General features: G+C 40.0%; 3 protein-coding genes across 3 annotated transcripts; all 3 read right to left on the reverse strand.

Moving 5' to 3' along the window:
* Nucleotides 1-4,600: 4,600 nt before the first annotated feature.
* Nucleotides 4,601-5,952, reverse strand: LOC130967237 (uncharacterized). The gene is made up of 2 exons (XM_057892053.1): nucleotides 4,753-5,952; nucleotides 4,601-4,660 (listed from the first exon to the last, which is right to left on the reverse strand). Exons 1-2 carry the CDS (start codon nucleotides 5,950-5,952, stop codon nucleotides 4,601-4,603), a joined length of 1,260 nt encoding a protein of 419 aa, XP_057748036.1.
* A 3,344-nt stretch (nucleotides 5,953-9,296) lies between these two features.
* On the reverse strand, nucleotides 9,297-12,870 carry LOC130967239 (uncharacterized). The gene is made up of 14 exons (XM_057892055.1): nucleotides 12,703-12,870; nucleotides 12,547-12,623; nucleotides 12,146-12,304; nucleotides 11,839-12,052; nucleotides 11,670-11,756; nucleotides 11,445-11,581; nucleotides 11,266-11,346; nucleotides 11,115-11,179; nucleotides 10,860-11,032; nucleotides 10,654-10,784; nucleotides 10,477-10,564; nucleotides 10,141-10,357; nucleotides 9,862-9,968; nucleotides 9,297-9,716 (listed from the first exon to the last, which is right to left on the reverse strand). The coding sequence occupies exons 1-14, from the start codon at nucleotides 12,868-12,870 to the stop codon at nucleotides 9,297-9,299; spliced, it is 2,124 nt and encodes a 707-aa protein (XP_057748038.1).
* An 817-nt stretch (nucleotides 12,871-13,687) lies between these two features.
* Nucleotides 13,688-16,236, reverse strand: LOC130969233 (2-carboxy-1,4-naphthoquinone phytyltransferase, chloroplastic). Its single transcript, XM_057894879.1, has 10 exons — nucleotides 15,684-16,236; nucleotides 15,498-15,601; nucleotides 15,346-15,417; nucleotides 15,100-15,238; nucleotides 14,903-15,009; nucleotides 14,729-14,828; nucleotides 14,613-14,651; nucleotides 14,420-14,530; nucleotides 14,255-14,320; nucleotides 13,688-14,175 (listed from the first exon to the last, which is right to left on the reverse strand). Exons 1-10 carry the CDS (start codon nucleotides 15,972-15,974, stop codon nucleotides 14,074-14,076), a joined length of 1,131 nt encoding a protein of 376 aa, XP_057750862.1. The 5' UTR covers nucleotides 15,975-16,236; the 3' UTR covers nucleotides 13,688-14,073.
* Nucleotides 16,237-17,010: the final 774 nt, after the last annotated feature.

Genomic DNA, 17,010 nt, shown 5'->3' on the forward strand with positions numbered 1-17,010 from the left:
TCCCGAGGGGGTCCTTACTGTAATGGAAAGGAATTTTGACGCCGGGAACTTTATAGATTCCCAGCTGATTCCCGGTACTGAAGAGTATTTTCATGAGTCATCACTTGCCGGGCAGGCGAGGTGGATGTACCATACCCTCTTGCGTGGCGCAGTGATAGCTCGAAAAGCCGAGTTCGAACTGTCTGGGATGGAGTCCCTCCGCAGGAGGTTGGAGTCTGCTTGGAAGGCTAATAACGAGCTCAAAAGTGAAGTTGAGACTCTCCGGGAGCAGTTGACCCAATCCGAAGAGAAGCTTGATGCCGCCGAGAAGAAAGCTACTGCTGCCAAAGAGAAGGCCACTACTGCTGATAAGAAATTGGAAGAGTCAGACGCCACGGTTTCTCGTCTTGTCGAGCGCGAAATGGCTTTAGAGAGTCAGGTCGGCGCGGCACAGAAACGGGTGGCCGAAATCGAGAAGGAGAAGCAAACCGCGGAGGCCGAGCTGGCAACATGGAAAGCGAAGTATAAAGACGTCGTCAAGCAAGGGAAGGGTGCAATTTTGGCGACCGAGGAGGCTCTCAAAGCCCAGGTTAAAATTGTTGCCCCCGAGTTTGACACGTCGGCGATCGACGTTTACAAGGTTATTATAGACGGCAAGGTTGTTGACGTCCCCAAGAAATGAATCCTCTGTCAAACTTTTTTGTTTAGCCGTTTTATTTTGGCTTTTGTGAACAATGACTTTTTAGTCGTTTGCCCGCTTTAATGTAGTTAACTTTTTCTTATTCGTCTGGTCGTGTTATCGTTTCTATTAACCGTTATTGGTTTATAGCTGTCGCTTATATTAATGAGTCGTGGCCTTTTTGTGTAGTCGTTTGTTATCGCGATAGTTGACGGGCTCCCGGGGTGATCAGTCCCGGGGCCGTGCATCGTTGTCGGGTTGTGATAGGACGGGTTGCCTGGGAAAAAAGGAAAGGGAACAAGACACGAGAGAAAATTTGCACAAGTATATCTTATTCGGTAATTTGCATAAAGGACCCATAGGTCATAATGGAAAGTTCAAATCTGCGATTTAACCACTTAGCTTAGTTGGTCGGCGTGTCGCCCAGTGTGTTAAGAGTAGAACCTTCTCAAGTTGTTTGCGTTCCATGTTCTTGGGACTTCCTTACCATCAAGCCTTTCTAACTTGAACGCGCCTCTACCCATCTCTTTTTTGATCCTATAGGGGCCTTCCCAGTTTGCCGCCAGCTTGCCTGCTCCAGGGGTCGGTGGGCCGATGTCGTTTCTCCTCAGGACGAGATCGTTCGGCTCGAATTTCCTTTTGAGCACTTTGGTGTTGTAGCGTAGGGCCATTCTTTGCTTTAGCGCCGTCTCTGTCAAATGGGCCATTTCTCTGGCTTCGTCTATCAGGTCCTTTTCCACGGCTTCCTCCACTCCTTTCAAAAGTAGCCGGGGGCTCGGTTCCCCGATCTCTACGGGTATTACCGCATCTAACCCATATGTTAGTCGGAAAGGAGTCTCCTTAGTGGAGGATTGTTCGGTTGTTCGGTAAGACCAGAGTACCGAGGCTAGTTCGTCAGCCCAAGCACCCTTTTTATTATCCAATCGCTTCTTCAGCCCTAAGAGGATAATCTTGTTCGCGGACTCCACCTGTCCGTTTGTCTGGGGGTGTTCTACCGAAGAGAACCTCTGTCTTATACCCAGGCCGGTGAGGAATTCTGTGAACTTCTTGTCGGTAAACTGCGTGCCGTTGTCCGAGATGACGACTTCTGGGATCCCGAATCGCGTTATCACCTGCCTCCACATGAATTTCCTGCAATTGGATGAGGATATGCTAGCTAGTGGTTCAGCTTCTATCCATTTGGTGTAGTAATCAATGGCGACTATGAGGTACTTGACCTGCCCAGGACCGACAGGGAAGGGTCCCAAGAGGTCGATTCCCCATTGAGAGAACGGCCGGGAGGTCGTTAACAGGCTTAACTCGGAGGCCGGTGCTCTGTGGAAATTGGCGTTCTCCTGGCACTTCACGCATTTTTTGACGAACTCTTTGGAGTCTGCCATCATTGACGGCCAATAATATCCGGCTCGAATTAATTTTCTTGCTAGGGCCTTGCCTCCTATGTGGTGTCCGCAGCAGCCTTCATGGACTTCCCTGAGGACGTAGTCCGTTTGGTCGGGGTGTAAGCACTTCAATAGGGGCTGGTTGAGCCCTTTCTTGAATAGCTGTCCTTGGATGACGGCGTATTTGGCTGCTTCCCTTCTCAGTTTCGCCGCGTCCTTTTCTTCGTCAGGGAGTTTGCCATTTTCTAGGAAGCTAGTGATGGGGTCTAACCATGAAGAGCCCAGCCTTGTCACGTGCAAAGTGGCCGCTGGCTCTCTCGTCATACCTTGGATGAGAGACCGGTTCCCTTCTCCCGGTTTAGTGCTGGCCAACTTTGATAGGAGGTCTGCCCGTGTGTTCCTTTTTCTAGGCACGTGGTGGACCGTGACCTCCTCAAATTTTTTGCTTAAGTTTTTGACTTTATCCAAGTACTTTTGTAATAACGAGTCTTTGGCTTGGTAGCTCCCGTTTACCTGGGAGGTGACGACCTGAGAATCGCTGGATACTTCCAGCTTTGTTGCTCCGACTTCCGCTGCTAGGGTCAAGCCCCCTATAAGGGCTTCGTATTCTGCCTGGTTGTTCGAAATGGGAAATTCGAACCTGATCGACTGCTCGTATACGACTCCAACCGGGCTTTCCAGGATGATCCCGGCACCTCCAAATGTCTGGTTGGAAGCTCCGTCCACGTGGAGCTTCCACCGTGTGCTCGTTTCTTCGGTTGGGTCCCCAGTTATTTCTACCAGAAAATCTGCCATCGCCTGCGCCTTGATGGCTTGCCGGGGTTCGTATCGTATGTCATATTGGGAGAGTTCGATGGACCAAGTCATCATTCTCCCCGCCAAGTCGGGTTTTTGAAGTACTTGTCGGATCCCTTGGTTCGTTCTTACGACAACCTGGTGACTTTGGAAGTATTGCTTTAACCTTCGTGAGGAGGTCAAGAGCGCTAGAGCTAGCTTTTCCAGTTTGCTGTACCTTAGTTCTGCCCCTTGGAGTGCTCTGCTTATGAAATAGACCGGCTGTTGAGCCCTCCCTTCCTCTCGCACCAGAACTGCGGCCAGGGCTTCTCCCGTTATGGCGAGGTACAGGTATAGTGGCTCCCCGTCTTTTGGCTTCCCGAGCACAGGTGGTGCCGCCAGGATTTCCTTGAAGTGCTGAAAGGCTTCCTCACATGCGGGTGTCCATTCGAACGCCATCCCTTTCTTCATGAGGTTAAAGAATGGCAGGGCCTTTGTTGCCGATGCTCCGAGAAACCGGGATAATGAGGTCAGCCGCCTCGCCAACCTTTGGACGTCCTTGACACATCCTGGGCTCTTCATCTGGAGTATCGCCTGGCACTTCTCCGGGTTGGTCTCTACCCCTCTCTGAGTTATCATAAATCCTAGGAACTTGCCAGCTTCCATGGCGAAGGCACATTTGAGGGGGTTCAGCCTCATGCCGTGTTGCCGGAGAGATGCGAATATGTTTTCCAGATCCCTCAGGAGGTCGTCAGGTCGCGTTGTTTTCGCGAGGACGTCATCAACGTAGACTTCTACTGTTTTGCCTATAAGATCATGGAATATCTTGTTCATCAGCCTTTGGTATGTTGCTCCTGCGTTTTTCAGGCCGAGCGGCATCACCTTGTAGCAGAAAGTTCCCCATGGTGTTATGAACGCCGTCTTGTCTTCATCTGGACGGTGATTCGGTATCTGGTTATAACCGGAGTAGGCGTCCATGAAGCTCAGGTAACGGTAGCTCGCCGCAGCGTCGACGAGCGCGTCTATGTTAGGGAGGGGAAAACAATCCTTTGGGCATGCCTTGTTAAGGTCAGAGTAGTCTACACACATTCTCCACTTGCCGTTGTGCTTTTTCACTAGAACAACATTCGAGAGCCACGTCGAGTAGTCTACTTCTCGTATGAAACCTGCTTCTAGGAGGCTGGCCGTCTGCCTGGCCACTTCCTCCGCCCTTTCTGTCGACATCTTTCTTCTGCGTTGTGCTACCGGGCGTGCTTCCGACCTGACGGCCAAATGGTGTGACATGATTTTTGGGTCTATGCCCGGCATGTCGGCAGGTGTCCAGGCAAACAAATCCCTATTGGCCCTTATCATTTCGATCAAGGGCTCCTTTAACTCATGTGGGAGGTTCTTGTTGATGAACGTGAATTTCTCCTCCGTGTCGCCGATCATGAATTTTTCCAGGTCTCCTTCTGGTTCCGGTCTAGGTTTGTCGTCCACTCTGGCGTCCAGGTCAGCTAGGAACACACCGGACGCCTCTTTTAATTTCTTTCTTAGGGAGAGGCTGGCGTTGTCACATGCGACCGCCGTATCGAGATCCCCTCTTATGGACCCTATAGATCCATCATCAGTAACGAACTTCATGACTAGCAGCTTCGTGTTGATTATCGCTTCGACGTCGTTTATCGTCTTCCTTCCCAAGATGATGTTATAGGCGGTGGAATCTCGGAGGATCACGAACTCGGCCATCGTCGACCTTCGACCTTGGGCTTGTCCTACTGAGATCGGTAGGGATATTACTCCGTCAGGTTTAATGAAGTGGTCGCCCAATCCGATGACCCCGTGTTGGTGGGTCGTCAGATCGGCGTCCCTTAGTCCCAGTGCGTCAAATACGTTGCGGAACATGATGTTTGAATCAGCCCCTGTGTCGACAAGGATGCGTTTGACGAGGCCGGTTCCCACCCTGGCCGTAATGACCATGGGAGGGTTTTCCGGGGCGTCGTCAAACCATTTGTCTTCCGGGCCGAAAGAAATGGACGGAGGCTTCTTAGAGTTTCGCACCGACGAGGAGGAGACCGCCAAGACCTTAGCATCTTTCTTGCGCGCCGATCGGGATTTTGGCGCGGTGTTTTTGGCTGTTACCACGTTTATCACAGTGAGGCCGTGGTCTCCATCTTCTGGCTCTTGCCGCCGCTTTGCCGAACGGGTTTTGGCTTCTTCGTCATGGTCGCGATAGCGTCTCCTCGGCTCTCTGATAAGATGGGAGAATGCTGCTAGCTTGCCTTCCCTTATCGCTTGTTTTAGTGCATCTTTCAGGTCAAAGCAGTCCTGCGTTTGGTGACCATAACCCTTGTGGTAGTCGCAATAGAGGTTCTTGTTTCCTCCCGTACGGTCCTTGAGTGGTCGGGGCTTCGGCAGGATCCCATTCTCGGCTATTTGTTGATAAACTTCTATAATGGGAAGAGTAAGTGGTGTGTAGTTGGCGAATTTCCCAACCCGGGGGAACGACCTGGGAGCCCTGCTTGGCGCCTCCTCCCTGGTTTGTTCCTTCAGTCTTTCTCCGTTACCGGGTTGTCGGGATTGGCTGTAGCCGGACTGCCGTTTATTAGCAGCCACGACTCGGCTGACTTCCTCATCGTTTATATACTCTTTAGCTACCGTCTGGATCTCGTGCATCGTCCAAACTAGTTTCGTGGTAAGGTGTTTTCGAAAGTTTTCGTTGAGGAGGCCATTCGTCAGACAAAGGCTGGCCACCGAATCGGTTAGGCCGTCGATTTCCAAGCACTCGTCGTTGAACCGATCCAGGTATTTTCTGGTCGACTCTCCCTGTCTCTGGGTTACCCCCAGAAGGTTGATCGGGTGCTTTGCCTTTGCTATTCGTGTTGTAAATTGGGCGAGGAATGCACGACTGATGTCCGAGAACCCGTGGATGGATCCCTGCGGTAAGCCGTTGAACCATCTGATCGCGGGTCCCGCGAGGGTTACCGGGAAAGCTCGGCACCTCACCTCGTCCCCTACTCCCTCTAGATTCATCCTTGCTTCAAAGGCCATGAGGTGTTCTAGAGGGTCTTGAGTTCCATCGTACCTCATGTCCGTTGGTTTGTCGAAGTGCTTCGGCAACCGGACTTCGAGGATGGAATGATGGAATGGGGTGGTGCCCATTATTACAGGTTGTCGTGTCTTGTTGGACCTCCCGTCTTCGCGGTCTCGTGTTGTGTGGCGCGTTTCCCTGCCTCGGGTGTAGATTATCGTGTCATTCCATCTCCTCGGAATCGGGGATTCTTCCCGGGTGCTCTCCGCTTTCGTTCGGGATGCGGAAGTGCGTCGCAGACGGCTTCGGTAGGAGTCTCTTTCTTAGCTTTCAGAGGATGGGGTGTAGGTGGGATCGGCAGTTCGTCCGTCACGCTCCTGGTCGGCCAATTGCCGCTCCAAGTTCTGGACCCTGTGACGCAGCTCTTGCATTATTATGGCGGTGTCGCCGCCTGTTCCTCCAAAGGGTCGCGTCCTTGTGTGCTGTTCAGCGTGTTGTCGGGGGGACCTTCGTCGTCCTCTTAGCAAGGCGACAGAGGCCGCCCCTTCTGCTCCGGCCCCTCGGCCTTGGTCTCCGGGACCCGGCACAACGTCCATTAAGGCGTCCCCACAGACGGCGCCAATGTTCGGTTGTCGGTTGCCGGACAGGTCGGGTGGTGTTTGAAGGGGGTGAGAACGCCTCGGTCGCAGTCGTACTGGGTTCGGATTCACCGTGTAGCCGAGCTCCCGTTGTGAAAGGAAAGAGGGGGTGCCACCTGCAAAGACACTCCGACGCTCTAGTCAGATAACGTGCAGATGGGGAAAAATGATAGGAGAAAAGGTGACGTATCTTGGGGGAAGAGCCAGTCTTCCCCTTATATACATGTCAGTAGTGGGCCCCTCATGGGGACAGGCCCATATCCTCAAGGACGCTGTCCTATAGCTGCGCGTGAGCCGTACGGGACGCGTGTCCGGGTCGGTTGAAGGGCGCGTAGCCGGGCCGGGTGGAGCCCGGGTCGGGTTGACCCGCGAAAATCCTGGGCCAGGCCGTAACATCTATATTAATTATAACTAATTAATTATTTAATTATTTGATTTGATTTAAATAAATAAATTGATTTTATTTTAATTTATATTATTTTTTGTGTTTTGTATTTTGATTTTTTTAAAAGTGTTATAATTTATACATGACATGTTTATAAGATATTTATATTTAGTTAACTTATTTTATTGAGCCAAAAAATTATAATTAATTTATGAAAAAAGTTTGATAACAAAAAATTTTTAATCATACTTAGCCAAAAATTTTTATAATTTATTTTATTTACATTATTTACTAACAGTTGTATTTTTTATTCCACTTTCTTATCATTCTACTTATCATATTTTTATCAATTTCACTTATTAATGATATTAATTATAATATCATATCCCTTATTATTAGGTATTCTTGTAATCAATACTTAATATTTCTTTTTATAATTTAATAATAATAATAATAATAATAATAATAATAATAATAATAATAATAATAATAATAATAATGGATTAATTAAGTTAATTGCACTTGATTCTCTGTTTCTCTTAAGGCATTTAATATCAATCAATAGAGATACGAAAAAATCTATTTCCGTTAAGGCATTTAATTGCACTTGATTCTTTGTAATATATGCATTCCATTAATTCAATTATAATCATTTAAAAATTATGACTCTAATATCATTGCAAGTACAATAGTGTATAAGCCAAGGAATTTTACAAGAAGTCAAGTTTATCATTGCAAATAGTATGGCATTTGAATTCGACCTTAATACGGTACTTATGGTAGAAGATGTTGATGAAGAATTAAACAACAGACGGACTCACCCAACGAGGTTGTTGTCAGTCAATCAATTTTCGAGAATATGAAAAACCACATTAGTTTTGATGAGGTATGGTAATAAACTGATTTATTTTTTTGTGCTTTTATGTGCATTTATTATTATATTGTACTAACTAAGTTTATATACATAATATTCATACGTTCGTATACATAACATCCATAATTACATAAAATTAACATCTAAAAATTAAATTAATGTTTATTAGAGATTACATCCATACACATATCATTTTTTAGTTTTTGCATAAGTAATTATAAAGTTAATACAGATATTTTTAAATTTGATCATAATTGAATTTAAAAAAATATCAAATTCTTAAATTAATTTATTCAATTGATAAATTTACTCATAACATTCATAAATTCATACACATAACATCCATAATTTTATGTTAATAACATCTATAATTTATACTCATAATATTCATAATTTCATACATATGATGTCTATAATTAATATTATCAAATTTTAAACTATATGTCTTATTGTATTTTTCAAATTATCTCATATGTATACTAATAGGTCATGATTTTTAATTATTTTAATATTTTTATTTAATATTCATATATATGCTTATTTATTGATTTTAATATGACGAGTTAATAATTATTTTTAAAAATTTATTTTTTAATTTTTGTTTATATTTTATATTTTATATTTTATTTTTTTAATAGTCTATATGTAAAATATAAGTTGTACAGTAGAAGTTGTTAAAATTTTTTTATTTAATTTTCATAATTTTTTCAGAGAATTATTGCATTTTAATGGATAATAATGTGATTGAGAGATGTTAAGGATTTGATTTGGGAGAGAAATTGATTTTGGAAAGAATATTAATGACTCCAAATATGCAGCAAAATAGTAGGTGATAAGAAGGATAAGTGATAAGGAAGTGTATGTCACTTGCTTATAAATTTTTATGTGACATTTTTATATTATAATTATTCTTTGGCTACCTAGCATCACCGATAATAAATAGTTCTTTGACGTGAATTTATGTAATAAGTGTAACAAAAATTAATTATCAAATTATTTATTTGTATAAAATATATATTGAAGTATAATATATATATTAAAAATAAATTAATATATATTTATACACAAATATATAATAACTAATTTAGTAACTAATTTTTATGTGTACACAATATTTTTATAAAAAAATATTTGAAATGATTTTACATATTCTTGTGTTTTTTACAGGTAATTGTGTAAAGTTATTTATATTGTTAATGGATAGAAATTAGTCTTATTTGAATTTTGAAATATGTTCCTAAGGCTCTGATTTTTTTTTTTTTTTTTGGTGACTACCTAAGGCTCTGATTGATTGCGAAATATTAGCCTTCTCTTACTTAAATTCAATTTTCGTGTTATATATTATTAAAAAAAAAAAGTTGAATTTAAAAACAAAGTATGGACAACAAATTAAACTAGTTTTACAAGAAGCTGAATATCCTACTAGTATTTCTTTTCCGCAATTTGCTAGCTTAAATAGATTTACTATTACAGTTACATGCATGGTAATTGGAAATATTAGCACTTTATGAAACTACAACTTAAAATTTCTATGCAGTTAATTTTGTAGAACAACCAAAATGAACTTAACATTTTTGTTTAGTCACTTCTGAATACTTCATGATCAAGTTTAGTCACTGGAAACTGTGATTCTGAGCTTGGATGTTTCAATATTTCATCAAAGGATTCAAATGAAGAGTGTGAGCTTAGAGTGGTTCCTTGAACAGCAAGAGGATTGAACCTATTGGAATCCATGTTTGATCTTAAACTTCTAAACTGGGACATCATTGAATCCCATTTTGAGGATAATGAAGATGATTGCCCTGAACTAGTTTTATCAGAATCATTATTATCCTCTCTCAAATCTTTACCGCCCGGCAACTGTTCGATAGAATGTGTTCTTAGCGCTCCATACTTTCTGCCGCGGAATCTCCTGCTCCTGTCGCCTTCGCCGCCTTCATTATTTTTCTCTTCTGCTGTTTTGGCAGTGTCAACTCCACTTGGAGTCTCATCCAGAGCCTGAAGAAGGAAATAGATACTTTTAGCCTTTTAGGCCACTTCAGTGGTAAAAATCATGAATCTTCACATACCTCTGAGGGAGTTTTGCATTTGACATTGTACAAATTGAAACTAGATTTTAAATCTATTGGGTTTAGATATGTACCACAGTATTGCCTGCTGATTCTAGATCCGGGTTACTCGCGCTGAAACTCCTTGCTAAAGGGAAAACAAGCTCGCCGACTTTGTGGCCTTGTTGAAGATGAGAACGCTCTGAAGAGAGGAAAGTGGTGAAATAAACTAGCATGTTGTTATTTTAGGTCTTAAATGACAGCAAATGTCTATGGTTATCCAAACTTGTATGAACAGGCTAAGGGTGGAAGCTTAGTATCTATTGATTTTAAGCATTACTTGCATTCACAAAAATAAGAAGGATTTGAATCACCTTTATGCAAGATTAGTATTCCAGATGGGTCAAATCCATCCATATCTTCTGCATCATCTTTAATAAACTTGAAGATTATCAAATTCTCAAAATAACTGATGAGCCAGTTAAAAAAATTGCAGCCTATTAAAAAAGTGTATATAACCATGATGAGGGGGTAGATTTTGTTAAATCCTTTCCCGAAAAACGGAACAGCATCATCAATGTTTCCCATCCTCTGCACAGAAGTTATAAGAGTTCATACACAATTAAGTAAATTAACCAATCTAAGGAATCTACTTTGCAACGCTTAGGTGAGATAAAAAAAAGTGCTAATCACCAGACAGAGTTAAGAACCTTTTCAAAAATGGTTTTTCTGTTGCGGCCGATATCAATAAGGTTAAGAAAGTTGTAAGAAATTGGTGCTGCATATCTTGCAACCATCCTACAAGGAAGAGAGATGCAAAGACCAATTATTAAGAATCCCAGTTTACAGAAATGACTGAAAAAAACCAAAAGAAGTGGAAAACTTACGAGCATATCATAAGCAAGCTGACCGAGCTTGTTTGTCTTGGTGTGATTGAGTAAAACATCATCATTCCCATCTTAAACAAGGAATAATATGTACAAACACACATATACATCAAGGGTATGGATGCAGCTAACTGCAAAAGAAGAATCCAAAGCACATGAGCCTTAAGAGATAAGTTGTAGTAACTTGATGCATAAATTATTATTACCTGCACAAGAATCTCATCTTTTCCTGCAGCGTGTATTAGGATAGAGATAAGGGATAAATCAACACCATTTAGTATGGTAGCCTCTGCTAAAAGAATTGAAAATGACATGCATCCCAATATAACAGCAGCTAATCTTTGTAGTTGCTTCCTTAATATACACCGCCATAGAAATTCTGTTATAAATCAATATTATTTCAGGTAGTTATCATTGTGAGAAAACTAATCTCTATTGAATTTGTAACAAAAAACAAGTACCAGTTGTTTCCAAAAAAGCACCAACTCTGCCAGTGCGTTCAGGCCTCAAGCATGAAATATATTTCCTGCAAGAATAGTATCAAGTATCTTTAAACCAGAAAATTAGTATCAGTACCAAGAAAGATAAGAACATGTAGATTTAAGAGCAAACCATCCTGTGGAGTCACGGCTCTCGTAGTTCTTTATGGTATCCTCCAGTTCAAGGGCTTCTAACACAAACTTGGTATATTCACTAAGTAAAAAGAAAAGAATAACAATGATATTTAGCACTTTCAGTATGAAAATGAAGTTTGGATTCAAGACAGTGCATGTTATTAGAATCCAGAACACCTTTGATATCGGTAATACTGCTCTCGAGCTCTTCTTAGATGGCGTCTTAATTCTGCCATGGTTTTCTCGTCTGTGTCATAACCCATGTCACGTCCTAGTCTTCCACCCTGTGGTTTGAAGGAAGGGTCTTCCTTCAACTAGAAAAGAAAAAAAAAATTGCATGAAAAATGAGTAATACAACATTTAGATACAAACCAGCATGATGTATTTGCTTATAGATGTTACCATCTGTGCCAACATTTTGTCAATTATATTCATGTATGGTCTCAAAGGATCACGTTTTGGCATTTGCTTTGATGTTGCCTGTGCAAGCTGGCAATGGCAGCACCACATAAATAAGTGAGTGAGATGTCTAATAGAAGTTATGGCAATAGTGTTGGTGTGACTAACTTACAACAATGGCATTTGAAAAATCTTGGTGAGCATCATCTAACTTGACAGCCATTTTTGCAACTTTGTGGGAAAGGACTTTCTGCTGAATGTTCCAATCTGCATTCAACCAAATTCCCCTGGGAATTTCACACAAACCAAATCCAAGTAGAAACGCGCCGGTAACAAGTCCAAATGTATTTGAGCAAGCCATGGCAAAACCCATTATGTTACCACTCCTGCAAGTTATTAAGCATTTGGAAGTGCAGAAATCAATCAGTACATTCAATGAACAGAGAAACAACAAATCTTTAACAAAGAAAGAAGCAAACCAATCATGGTGGAAAGTTATGAGCAATATGAGACCAATGAGTGCTACAGAACCAAGAGAGAGATAGAAGACTAGGTTTGCATGTATGCTGGTCTTCAATCTTGTTTTAACTGTGAAATCTCCAGCATCTTCAAAACCCTGAATAGTTGGAATCACAGTCCTGTTTAGAGAAATAATTTAATACAAAACTATGAGTGTGCATTTCTAGTTAACCTATCTAGCTGCCATATATGTTCTATACAAAACTATGATAACCTTATGTACTCCTACTATAATTAGTTACCATCGACATTAAACTAATAAAAAAATAATCTAGACAACATACTACATATGAATTAGGAAAGTTCTGAGTAAGTGTTTATGTGTACATATAAGGTGTTAGAAATAAGAAGGAAATCTTACCATGTAAGTAAGAAGGTACTCCAATATGTCAAACTCCAAAGAACAGAAATTGCAACGTTATGATCACCTCTTAATGTCTAGCAATCAGAGGAAAATAGTTACAATCATTCAATTAAATAAATAAAACAAACCATTAATATGGGTAGTTGATAATACCGTCCATATATCGGCGGGGACGAGGATGATGATGGAGAGAGAGCAGAACCAGGTGTATGCAACGGTGAAGAACACATATTTTGGCACATCAGGTCCAGAAAAATATAACAATGTTAAAATCACCATGCCTAATGTCATAGGCAATGATATTAAATAGAACACCCACATTTTTAATTCACTAATGTTTCACGCAATACATGCATGCATGCATGTATGTCGTTTCTTTTGTTCTTTCTCTTTCCCCTTTGTGTAGAACATCACATCAGAAGAGAACAATGTCTGAAAAAAGTGTGAAAGAAAACTTTAGGTTAGCGTTTAACTTGTTCAAGTGCAATGAGAACCGGTCAAGATGAGCTTTTTTTTAATATTAACTACCTCATTCAGCATACTTATACCAAGTGTCACTTTCATTTTAGGCTGTATGTTTAGTTGATATCAGAATCACCTTATCATATTCATAATATTTTTAGCAGTGTATTAATTTAATATTTGGATTAAGTACGCCTTAAGATATACACAGAAAATTTTTTTCGTCCCATATAAAATCGTCCCTAAGAAAATCGTCCCATATAAAATGGCAGCGAAAGCAGAAGCAGAGATGACGGTGAAAGCGGAGGCAGAGGTTCTTCTTCTTCCCTTCTCCCTTCTTATTCTTCGCTTCCCCTTTCGAATGAGCAGAAACACTCTTTCTCTTATTTTTTTTTTATTTTATAATTTTTTTGTTATGGATAATTTGGTCCAAAATTTTAACATCTAAGTAAAAAAAGACGATTTTGTATACAAAAAAAGATTGGAAATGAATTTTTTTTTGCTTATACCAAGAACCAAAATTGTACTTAACCCTTAATATTTCACAGAGACTTACTAAAATACCTTTTAATTTTAATACTATATGATATGAGATATAGACATTCTTGGTTTGCCTAGAAAAACCAAGGTGAGACCACATAATGAAAAATTCCGAGGGGAATGAAAAATTTAATAACACATATTTTATTTGTAGAGAACATGTGGTAAATTGGATTTCCATTCTAGAGTTTCTTAGGTAACATAGAAGAATCAACCGTGCATAGATTCACTTGGACTACAAACTATGCAGTTACATCATTAGGGACATGGAGCAATCAGATTTGAAAACAAAGAAAGGCATTTGTCCCTTGTATGTAACACCAAAAAATGTTAAACTATCAAAAAAGCCTAAGTGAGACTCCTAACTACATTGGTATCTCAACATATAAATTTTCTCCACTATTTATTTGGCCATAAGAAGTGGAGGCAAATGAAAAACACTTGAAAAGAAGAATGCAAAGAATCAGAATAAAATAGTGAGACAGCTTCCATCTTCAGACTCTTGCATGCATAGAATTGTTGTTAAACCACTCTAGCCGCTACCAGCCCACAAGCCAGAGCTGCTCCAAACAAAGCATGTAACCTCACACAGAAGTACTTTGCCATGAAGATCTTGCTTTTGTCCTGTAAGTAAAAAACATAACCAAGGCTTAATACCAAACTCTAGCAATCATAAAAGGGTAACACAAAGTCTTGGACTTGCCTTATGATTTTCTTGCACAAATCCCACTACCAAGTTTCCAATTGGTAAGGTCAAGGCACAAAGGAACTAGAACCACCATAGTCATAGCAAGAGAGAAGAGAAACAAATCATAAGCTCATAACGAGATGAGAAGATATCAGAAATGAAGTGTTTAGAGTTGCATACAATACTGGCTAGGGGAAGCGCCTTGCACAGACCGAAAGCAATCAAAAGAGCATAGAGTGCCATGACTGCCACTTTCACTACCTCTGCGCCTCTTGCCGTGCCTAGTCTAACCTGAAAGAGACAATGGGAAATCAAAATTATAGGCTGATGCATCATTGACACTGATAAGATAAATGTGTTTGATTTTATATACCAATGGTGACATTTTTCCAACTTCCATGTCCCCTTCTATCTGAGAAACAAGTAAGAAAAGTCATCAACTTGAAGTTACTCTCATAAGAAAAACTAAGAATTTGGGAATGGAACTACCTGATGGAAATGACTACAAAACAAGATCATGGAAGTTGTGAGGCCAACTAGAATTGACACCGAGATAACTGTCCCAGTTAAGGGCAAACGGCTCATGGCACTAGGGTAAAAAGAATTAGTATTAGCAATCAACCATGAAAAAAAAAATCAAATATTACAAGTGACTGAAGTAACCTTGCACTGCCTTGTAATAAATAAAAAGCAGTAGTAGCAAAAGGACCAAATGCAGCAAAGCACAGGGGCTCTCCCAGCCCTCGGTAGCTTAAGCGAAACGGCGGACACTGGAAAAGTAAAAGACTTGGTAATCTAACTTATGATTCTGAATAAACTTGAAAATGATTCTAACTAGTACCAGCAAAAGCTTTTTACACCTGATATACATAGCCACATATAATTGCGCAAGCAAGAAGCACGATCGAAGGCGTATTTCGTGCTTGAACAGAAGCCCAAGTGAGGCCAATGAAGCCAAGAGCAAAGCACAAGTAGGCAGCAACAAAGGTTCCATTCCGGCTTTCCAATTCAACAAAAGGAATAAACAGGGCTAGTTACTATTTCTCATACTAGACAAGTCTTTGCAAATGAAAATAGAGTAATAGACAAGTTAGAGAGAAACTCACCTGCCAACTAGATTTACAACAGATTCCTTTTTGTTCTTGTCAGCACCAGTATCAAAATCATAAACATCATTGCTGCCATAAGTCATTAACAATTCTAAATCTGTTTTTATGATATTCAGTCACACAATCTTTGAAACAGCATAGAAAATCACCTTAAATTAAGCCAGGTAATAACAAGAACAGAAGAAGCCAAGAGCACAAAATAGGTCCTAGCAGAGAACATACCCGTCTGCAAATAAGCTGCTGCACTGCCTACCTATTCGTGGCAGCAGCAAAGTCAGAAAAACTATGTGAATTTCTAATTAAGGATACATGAATTTTGTAACCGAAATACTGACAGTTAGAGGAACCAAAGCAACAGAGTAAATTGGCAACTTGATTGCCCTCCAAATCAAGGTTGTCCTTGAAACAGACTCTTCAAGTTGTTCCTCTCCAAACCCAGAAGGAGACACGTGTAGCAACAAGTGCCTTGTATGTATCCTTTTGTAATCCAGGTTGCAGCTGAAAAAGAATAATGACTTTGAATATGTATGCATGTAGGGAGGAACAAGCTTTCTCTGTATGTGGAGTTGGCCATTGAGTTTGTTGTGACCAAAGCCATGGATGAGGTTATAGCAAGTGGCTGCCATTTATATCAAACTTTTCTTCATCTTTCAGAGATAGAAATGAGCTGAGTACTATGAGATGAAGCTCTTCCCTTTCTAGTTTCAAGTGAGTAAAAGAATCATAATCCTATCTCTTTAGAATCTATGTACTAACTGCCACGTAAGCCTACTTAGTGTGGGCTCTACTCTCATAAGTCGTAACCAGCTTGCAATCAGGCATTAACAATTCTACCATCCTTCTTTCTTAAAACTTTTCTTCCTCGACCTAACTTGTACGGTTGTACCCACCCTCATGCTGTTTTTCTGCATCCAAAACTAAGGAGTACAACATCGTCATTCAAACTTTAATTTACTTCTAAAACTAGTTATAACTAGTATTAATCAACTAATATATAGGATCATTATAATATATTTATTCTACGGTAGTTATGATATGACTTCTTTAAATTTTTATAAAAATTAGAGGATCAGTTAATAACAAGAGAGGAAAAAAAATCAAATCTAAAAATTTAATTTAAGTGAAGTATACAAATTTAAGGATTAAATTTGTGCATTAAAATTTTTTAAAATATTAAATAATATTTTAAGTTACGAATTTAATGGTCTGATTTGTGTTTTTTATATCCTAATTAAATACATCATACTCTAACAACTTTATAAAATACCATTTTTTCTCTAATATCAAAAATAAAAAAAATTAATACTTCATAAACTAAAAAAAAATATGATTTTATTTTTAATAATACTTCATAAACTATTATAGATACCGTAAGTATAGAGATATTAAATTTACCTAATATATATTTAGAAGAATGCTAAAAAATCATCAAAATTTTTTGTTTTTACCATTATTTAATCATTAATATTTAAAAATATAAAATAAAATATGTTGTTAAATTACTAAACTAAAAGAACTAGCCTAAAGAAATTGAATTAATAACCGAATAGTATGATAATAACTGTTCAATCCGTACAACAATTTGGAGTTAAAGAACATAGTAGAATCCTCCCTTCCGACATGGCTTGCACATGTGACATGTTACATCAATCATGTTCTGTT

Source organism: Arachis stenosperma, chromosome 3 (genome assembly GCF_014773155.1).
Source record: "Arachis stenosperma cultivar V10309 chromosome 3, arast.V10309.gnm1.PFL2, whole genome shotgun sequence".
NCBI classification, from domain to species: Eukaryota; Viridiplantae; Streptophyta; class Magnoliopsida; order Fabales; family Fabaceae; genus Arachis; species Arachis stenosperma.

Bases quoted from the DNA above. Each gene is read 5' to 3' on its own strand.
- LOC130969233 (XM_057894879.1), bottom strand. From the start codon at position 15,974: ATGGCAGCCACTTGCTATAACCTCATCCATGGCTTTGGTCACAACAAA. The intron at 15,010-15,099 runs GTGTAAAAAGCT...TTACTTTTCCAG, and splicing joins TATGTGGCTATGTATATCAG to TGTCCGCCGTTTCGCTTAAG. The intron at 14,652-14,728 runs GTAGTTCCATTC...CTTGTTTCTCAG, and splicing joins TTTGTAGTCATTTCCATCAG to ATAGAAGGGGACATGGAAGT.
- LOC130967239 (XM_057892055.1), bottom strand. From the start codon at position 12,870: ATGTGGGTGTTCTATTTAATATCATTGCCTATGACATTAGGCATGGTG. The intron at 12,305-12,546 runs GTAAGATTTCCT...TTCTCTAAACAG, and splicing joins AGTACCTTCTTACTTACATG to GACTGTGATTCCAACTATTC. The intron at 9,969-10,140 runs GTGATTCAAATC...TCCTCTCTTCAG, and splicing joins AATACTAATCTTGCATAAAG to AGCGTTCTCATCTTCAACAA.
- LOC130967237 (XM_057892053.1), bottom strand. From the start codon at position 5,952: ATGGGCACCACCCCATTCCATCATTCCATCCTCGAAGTCCGGTTGCCG. The intron at 4,661-4,752 runs GTGGGAACCGGC...ACTGGGACTAAG, and splicing joins CCATGGTCATTACGGCCAGG to GGACGCCGATCTGACGACCC.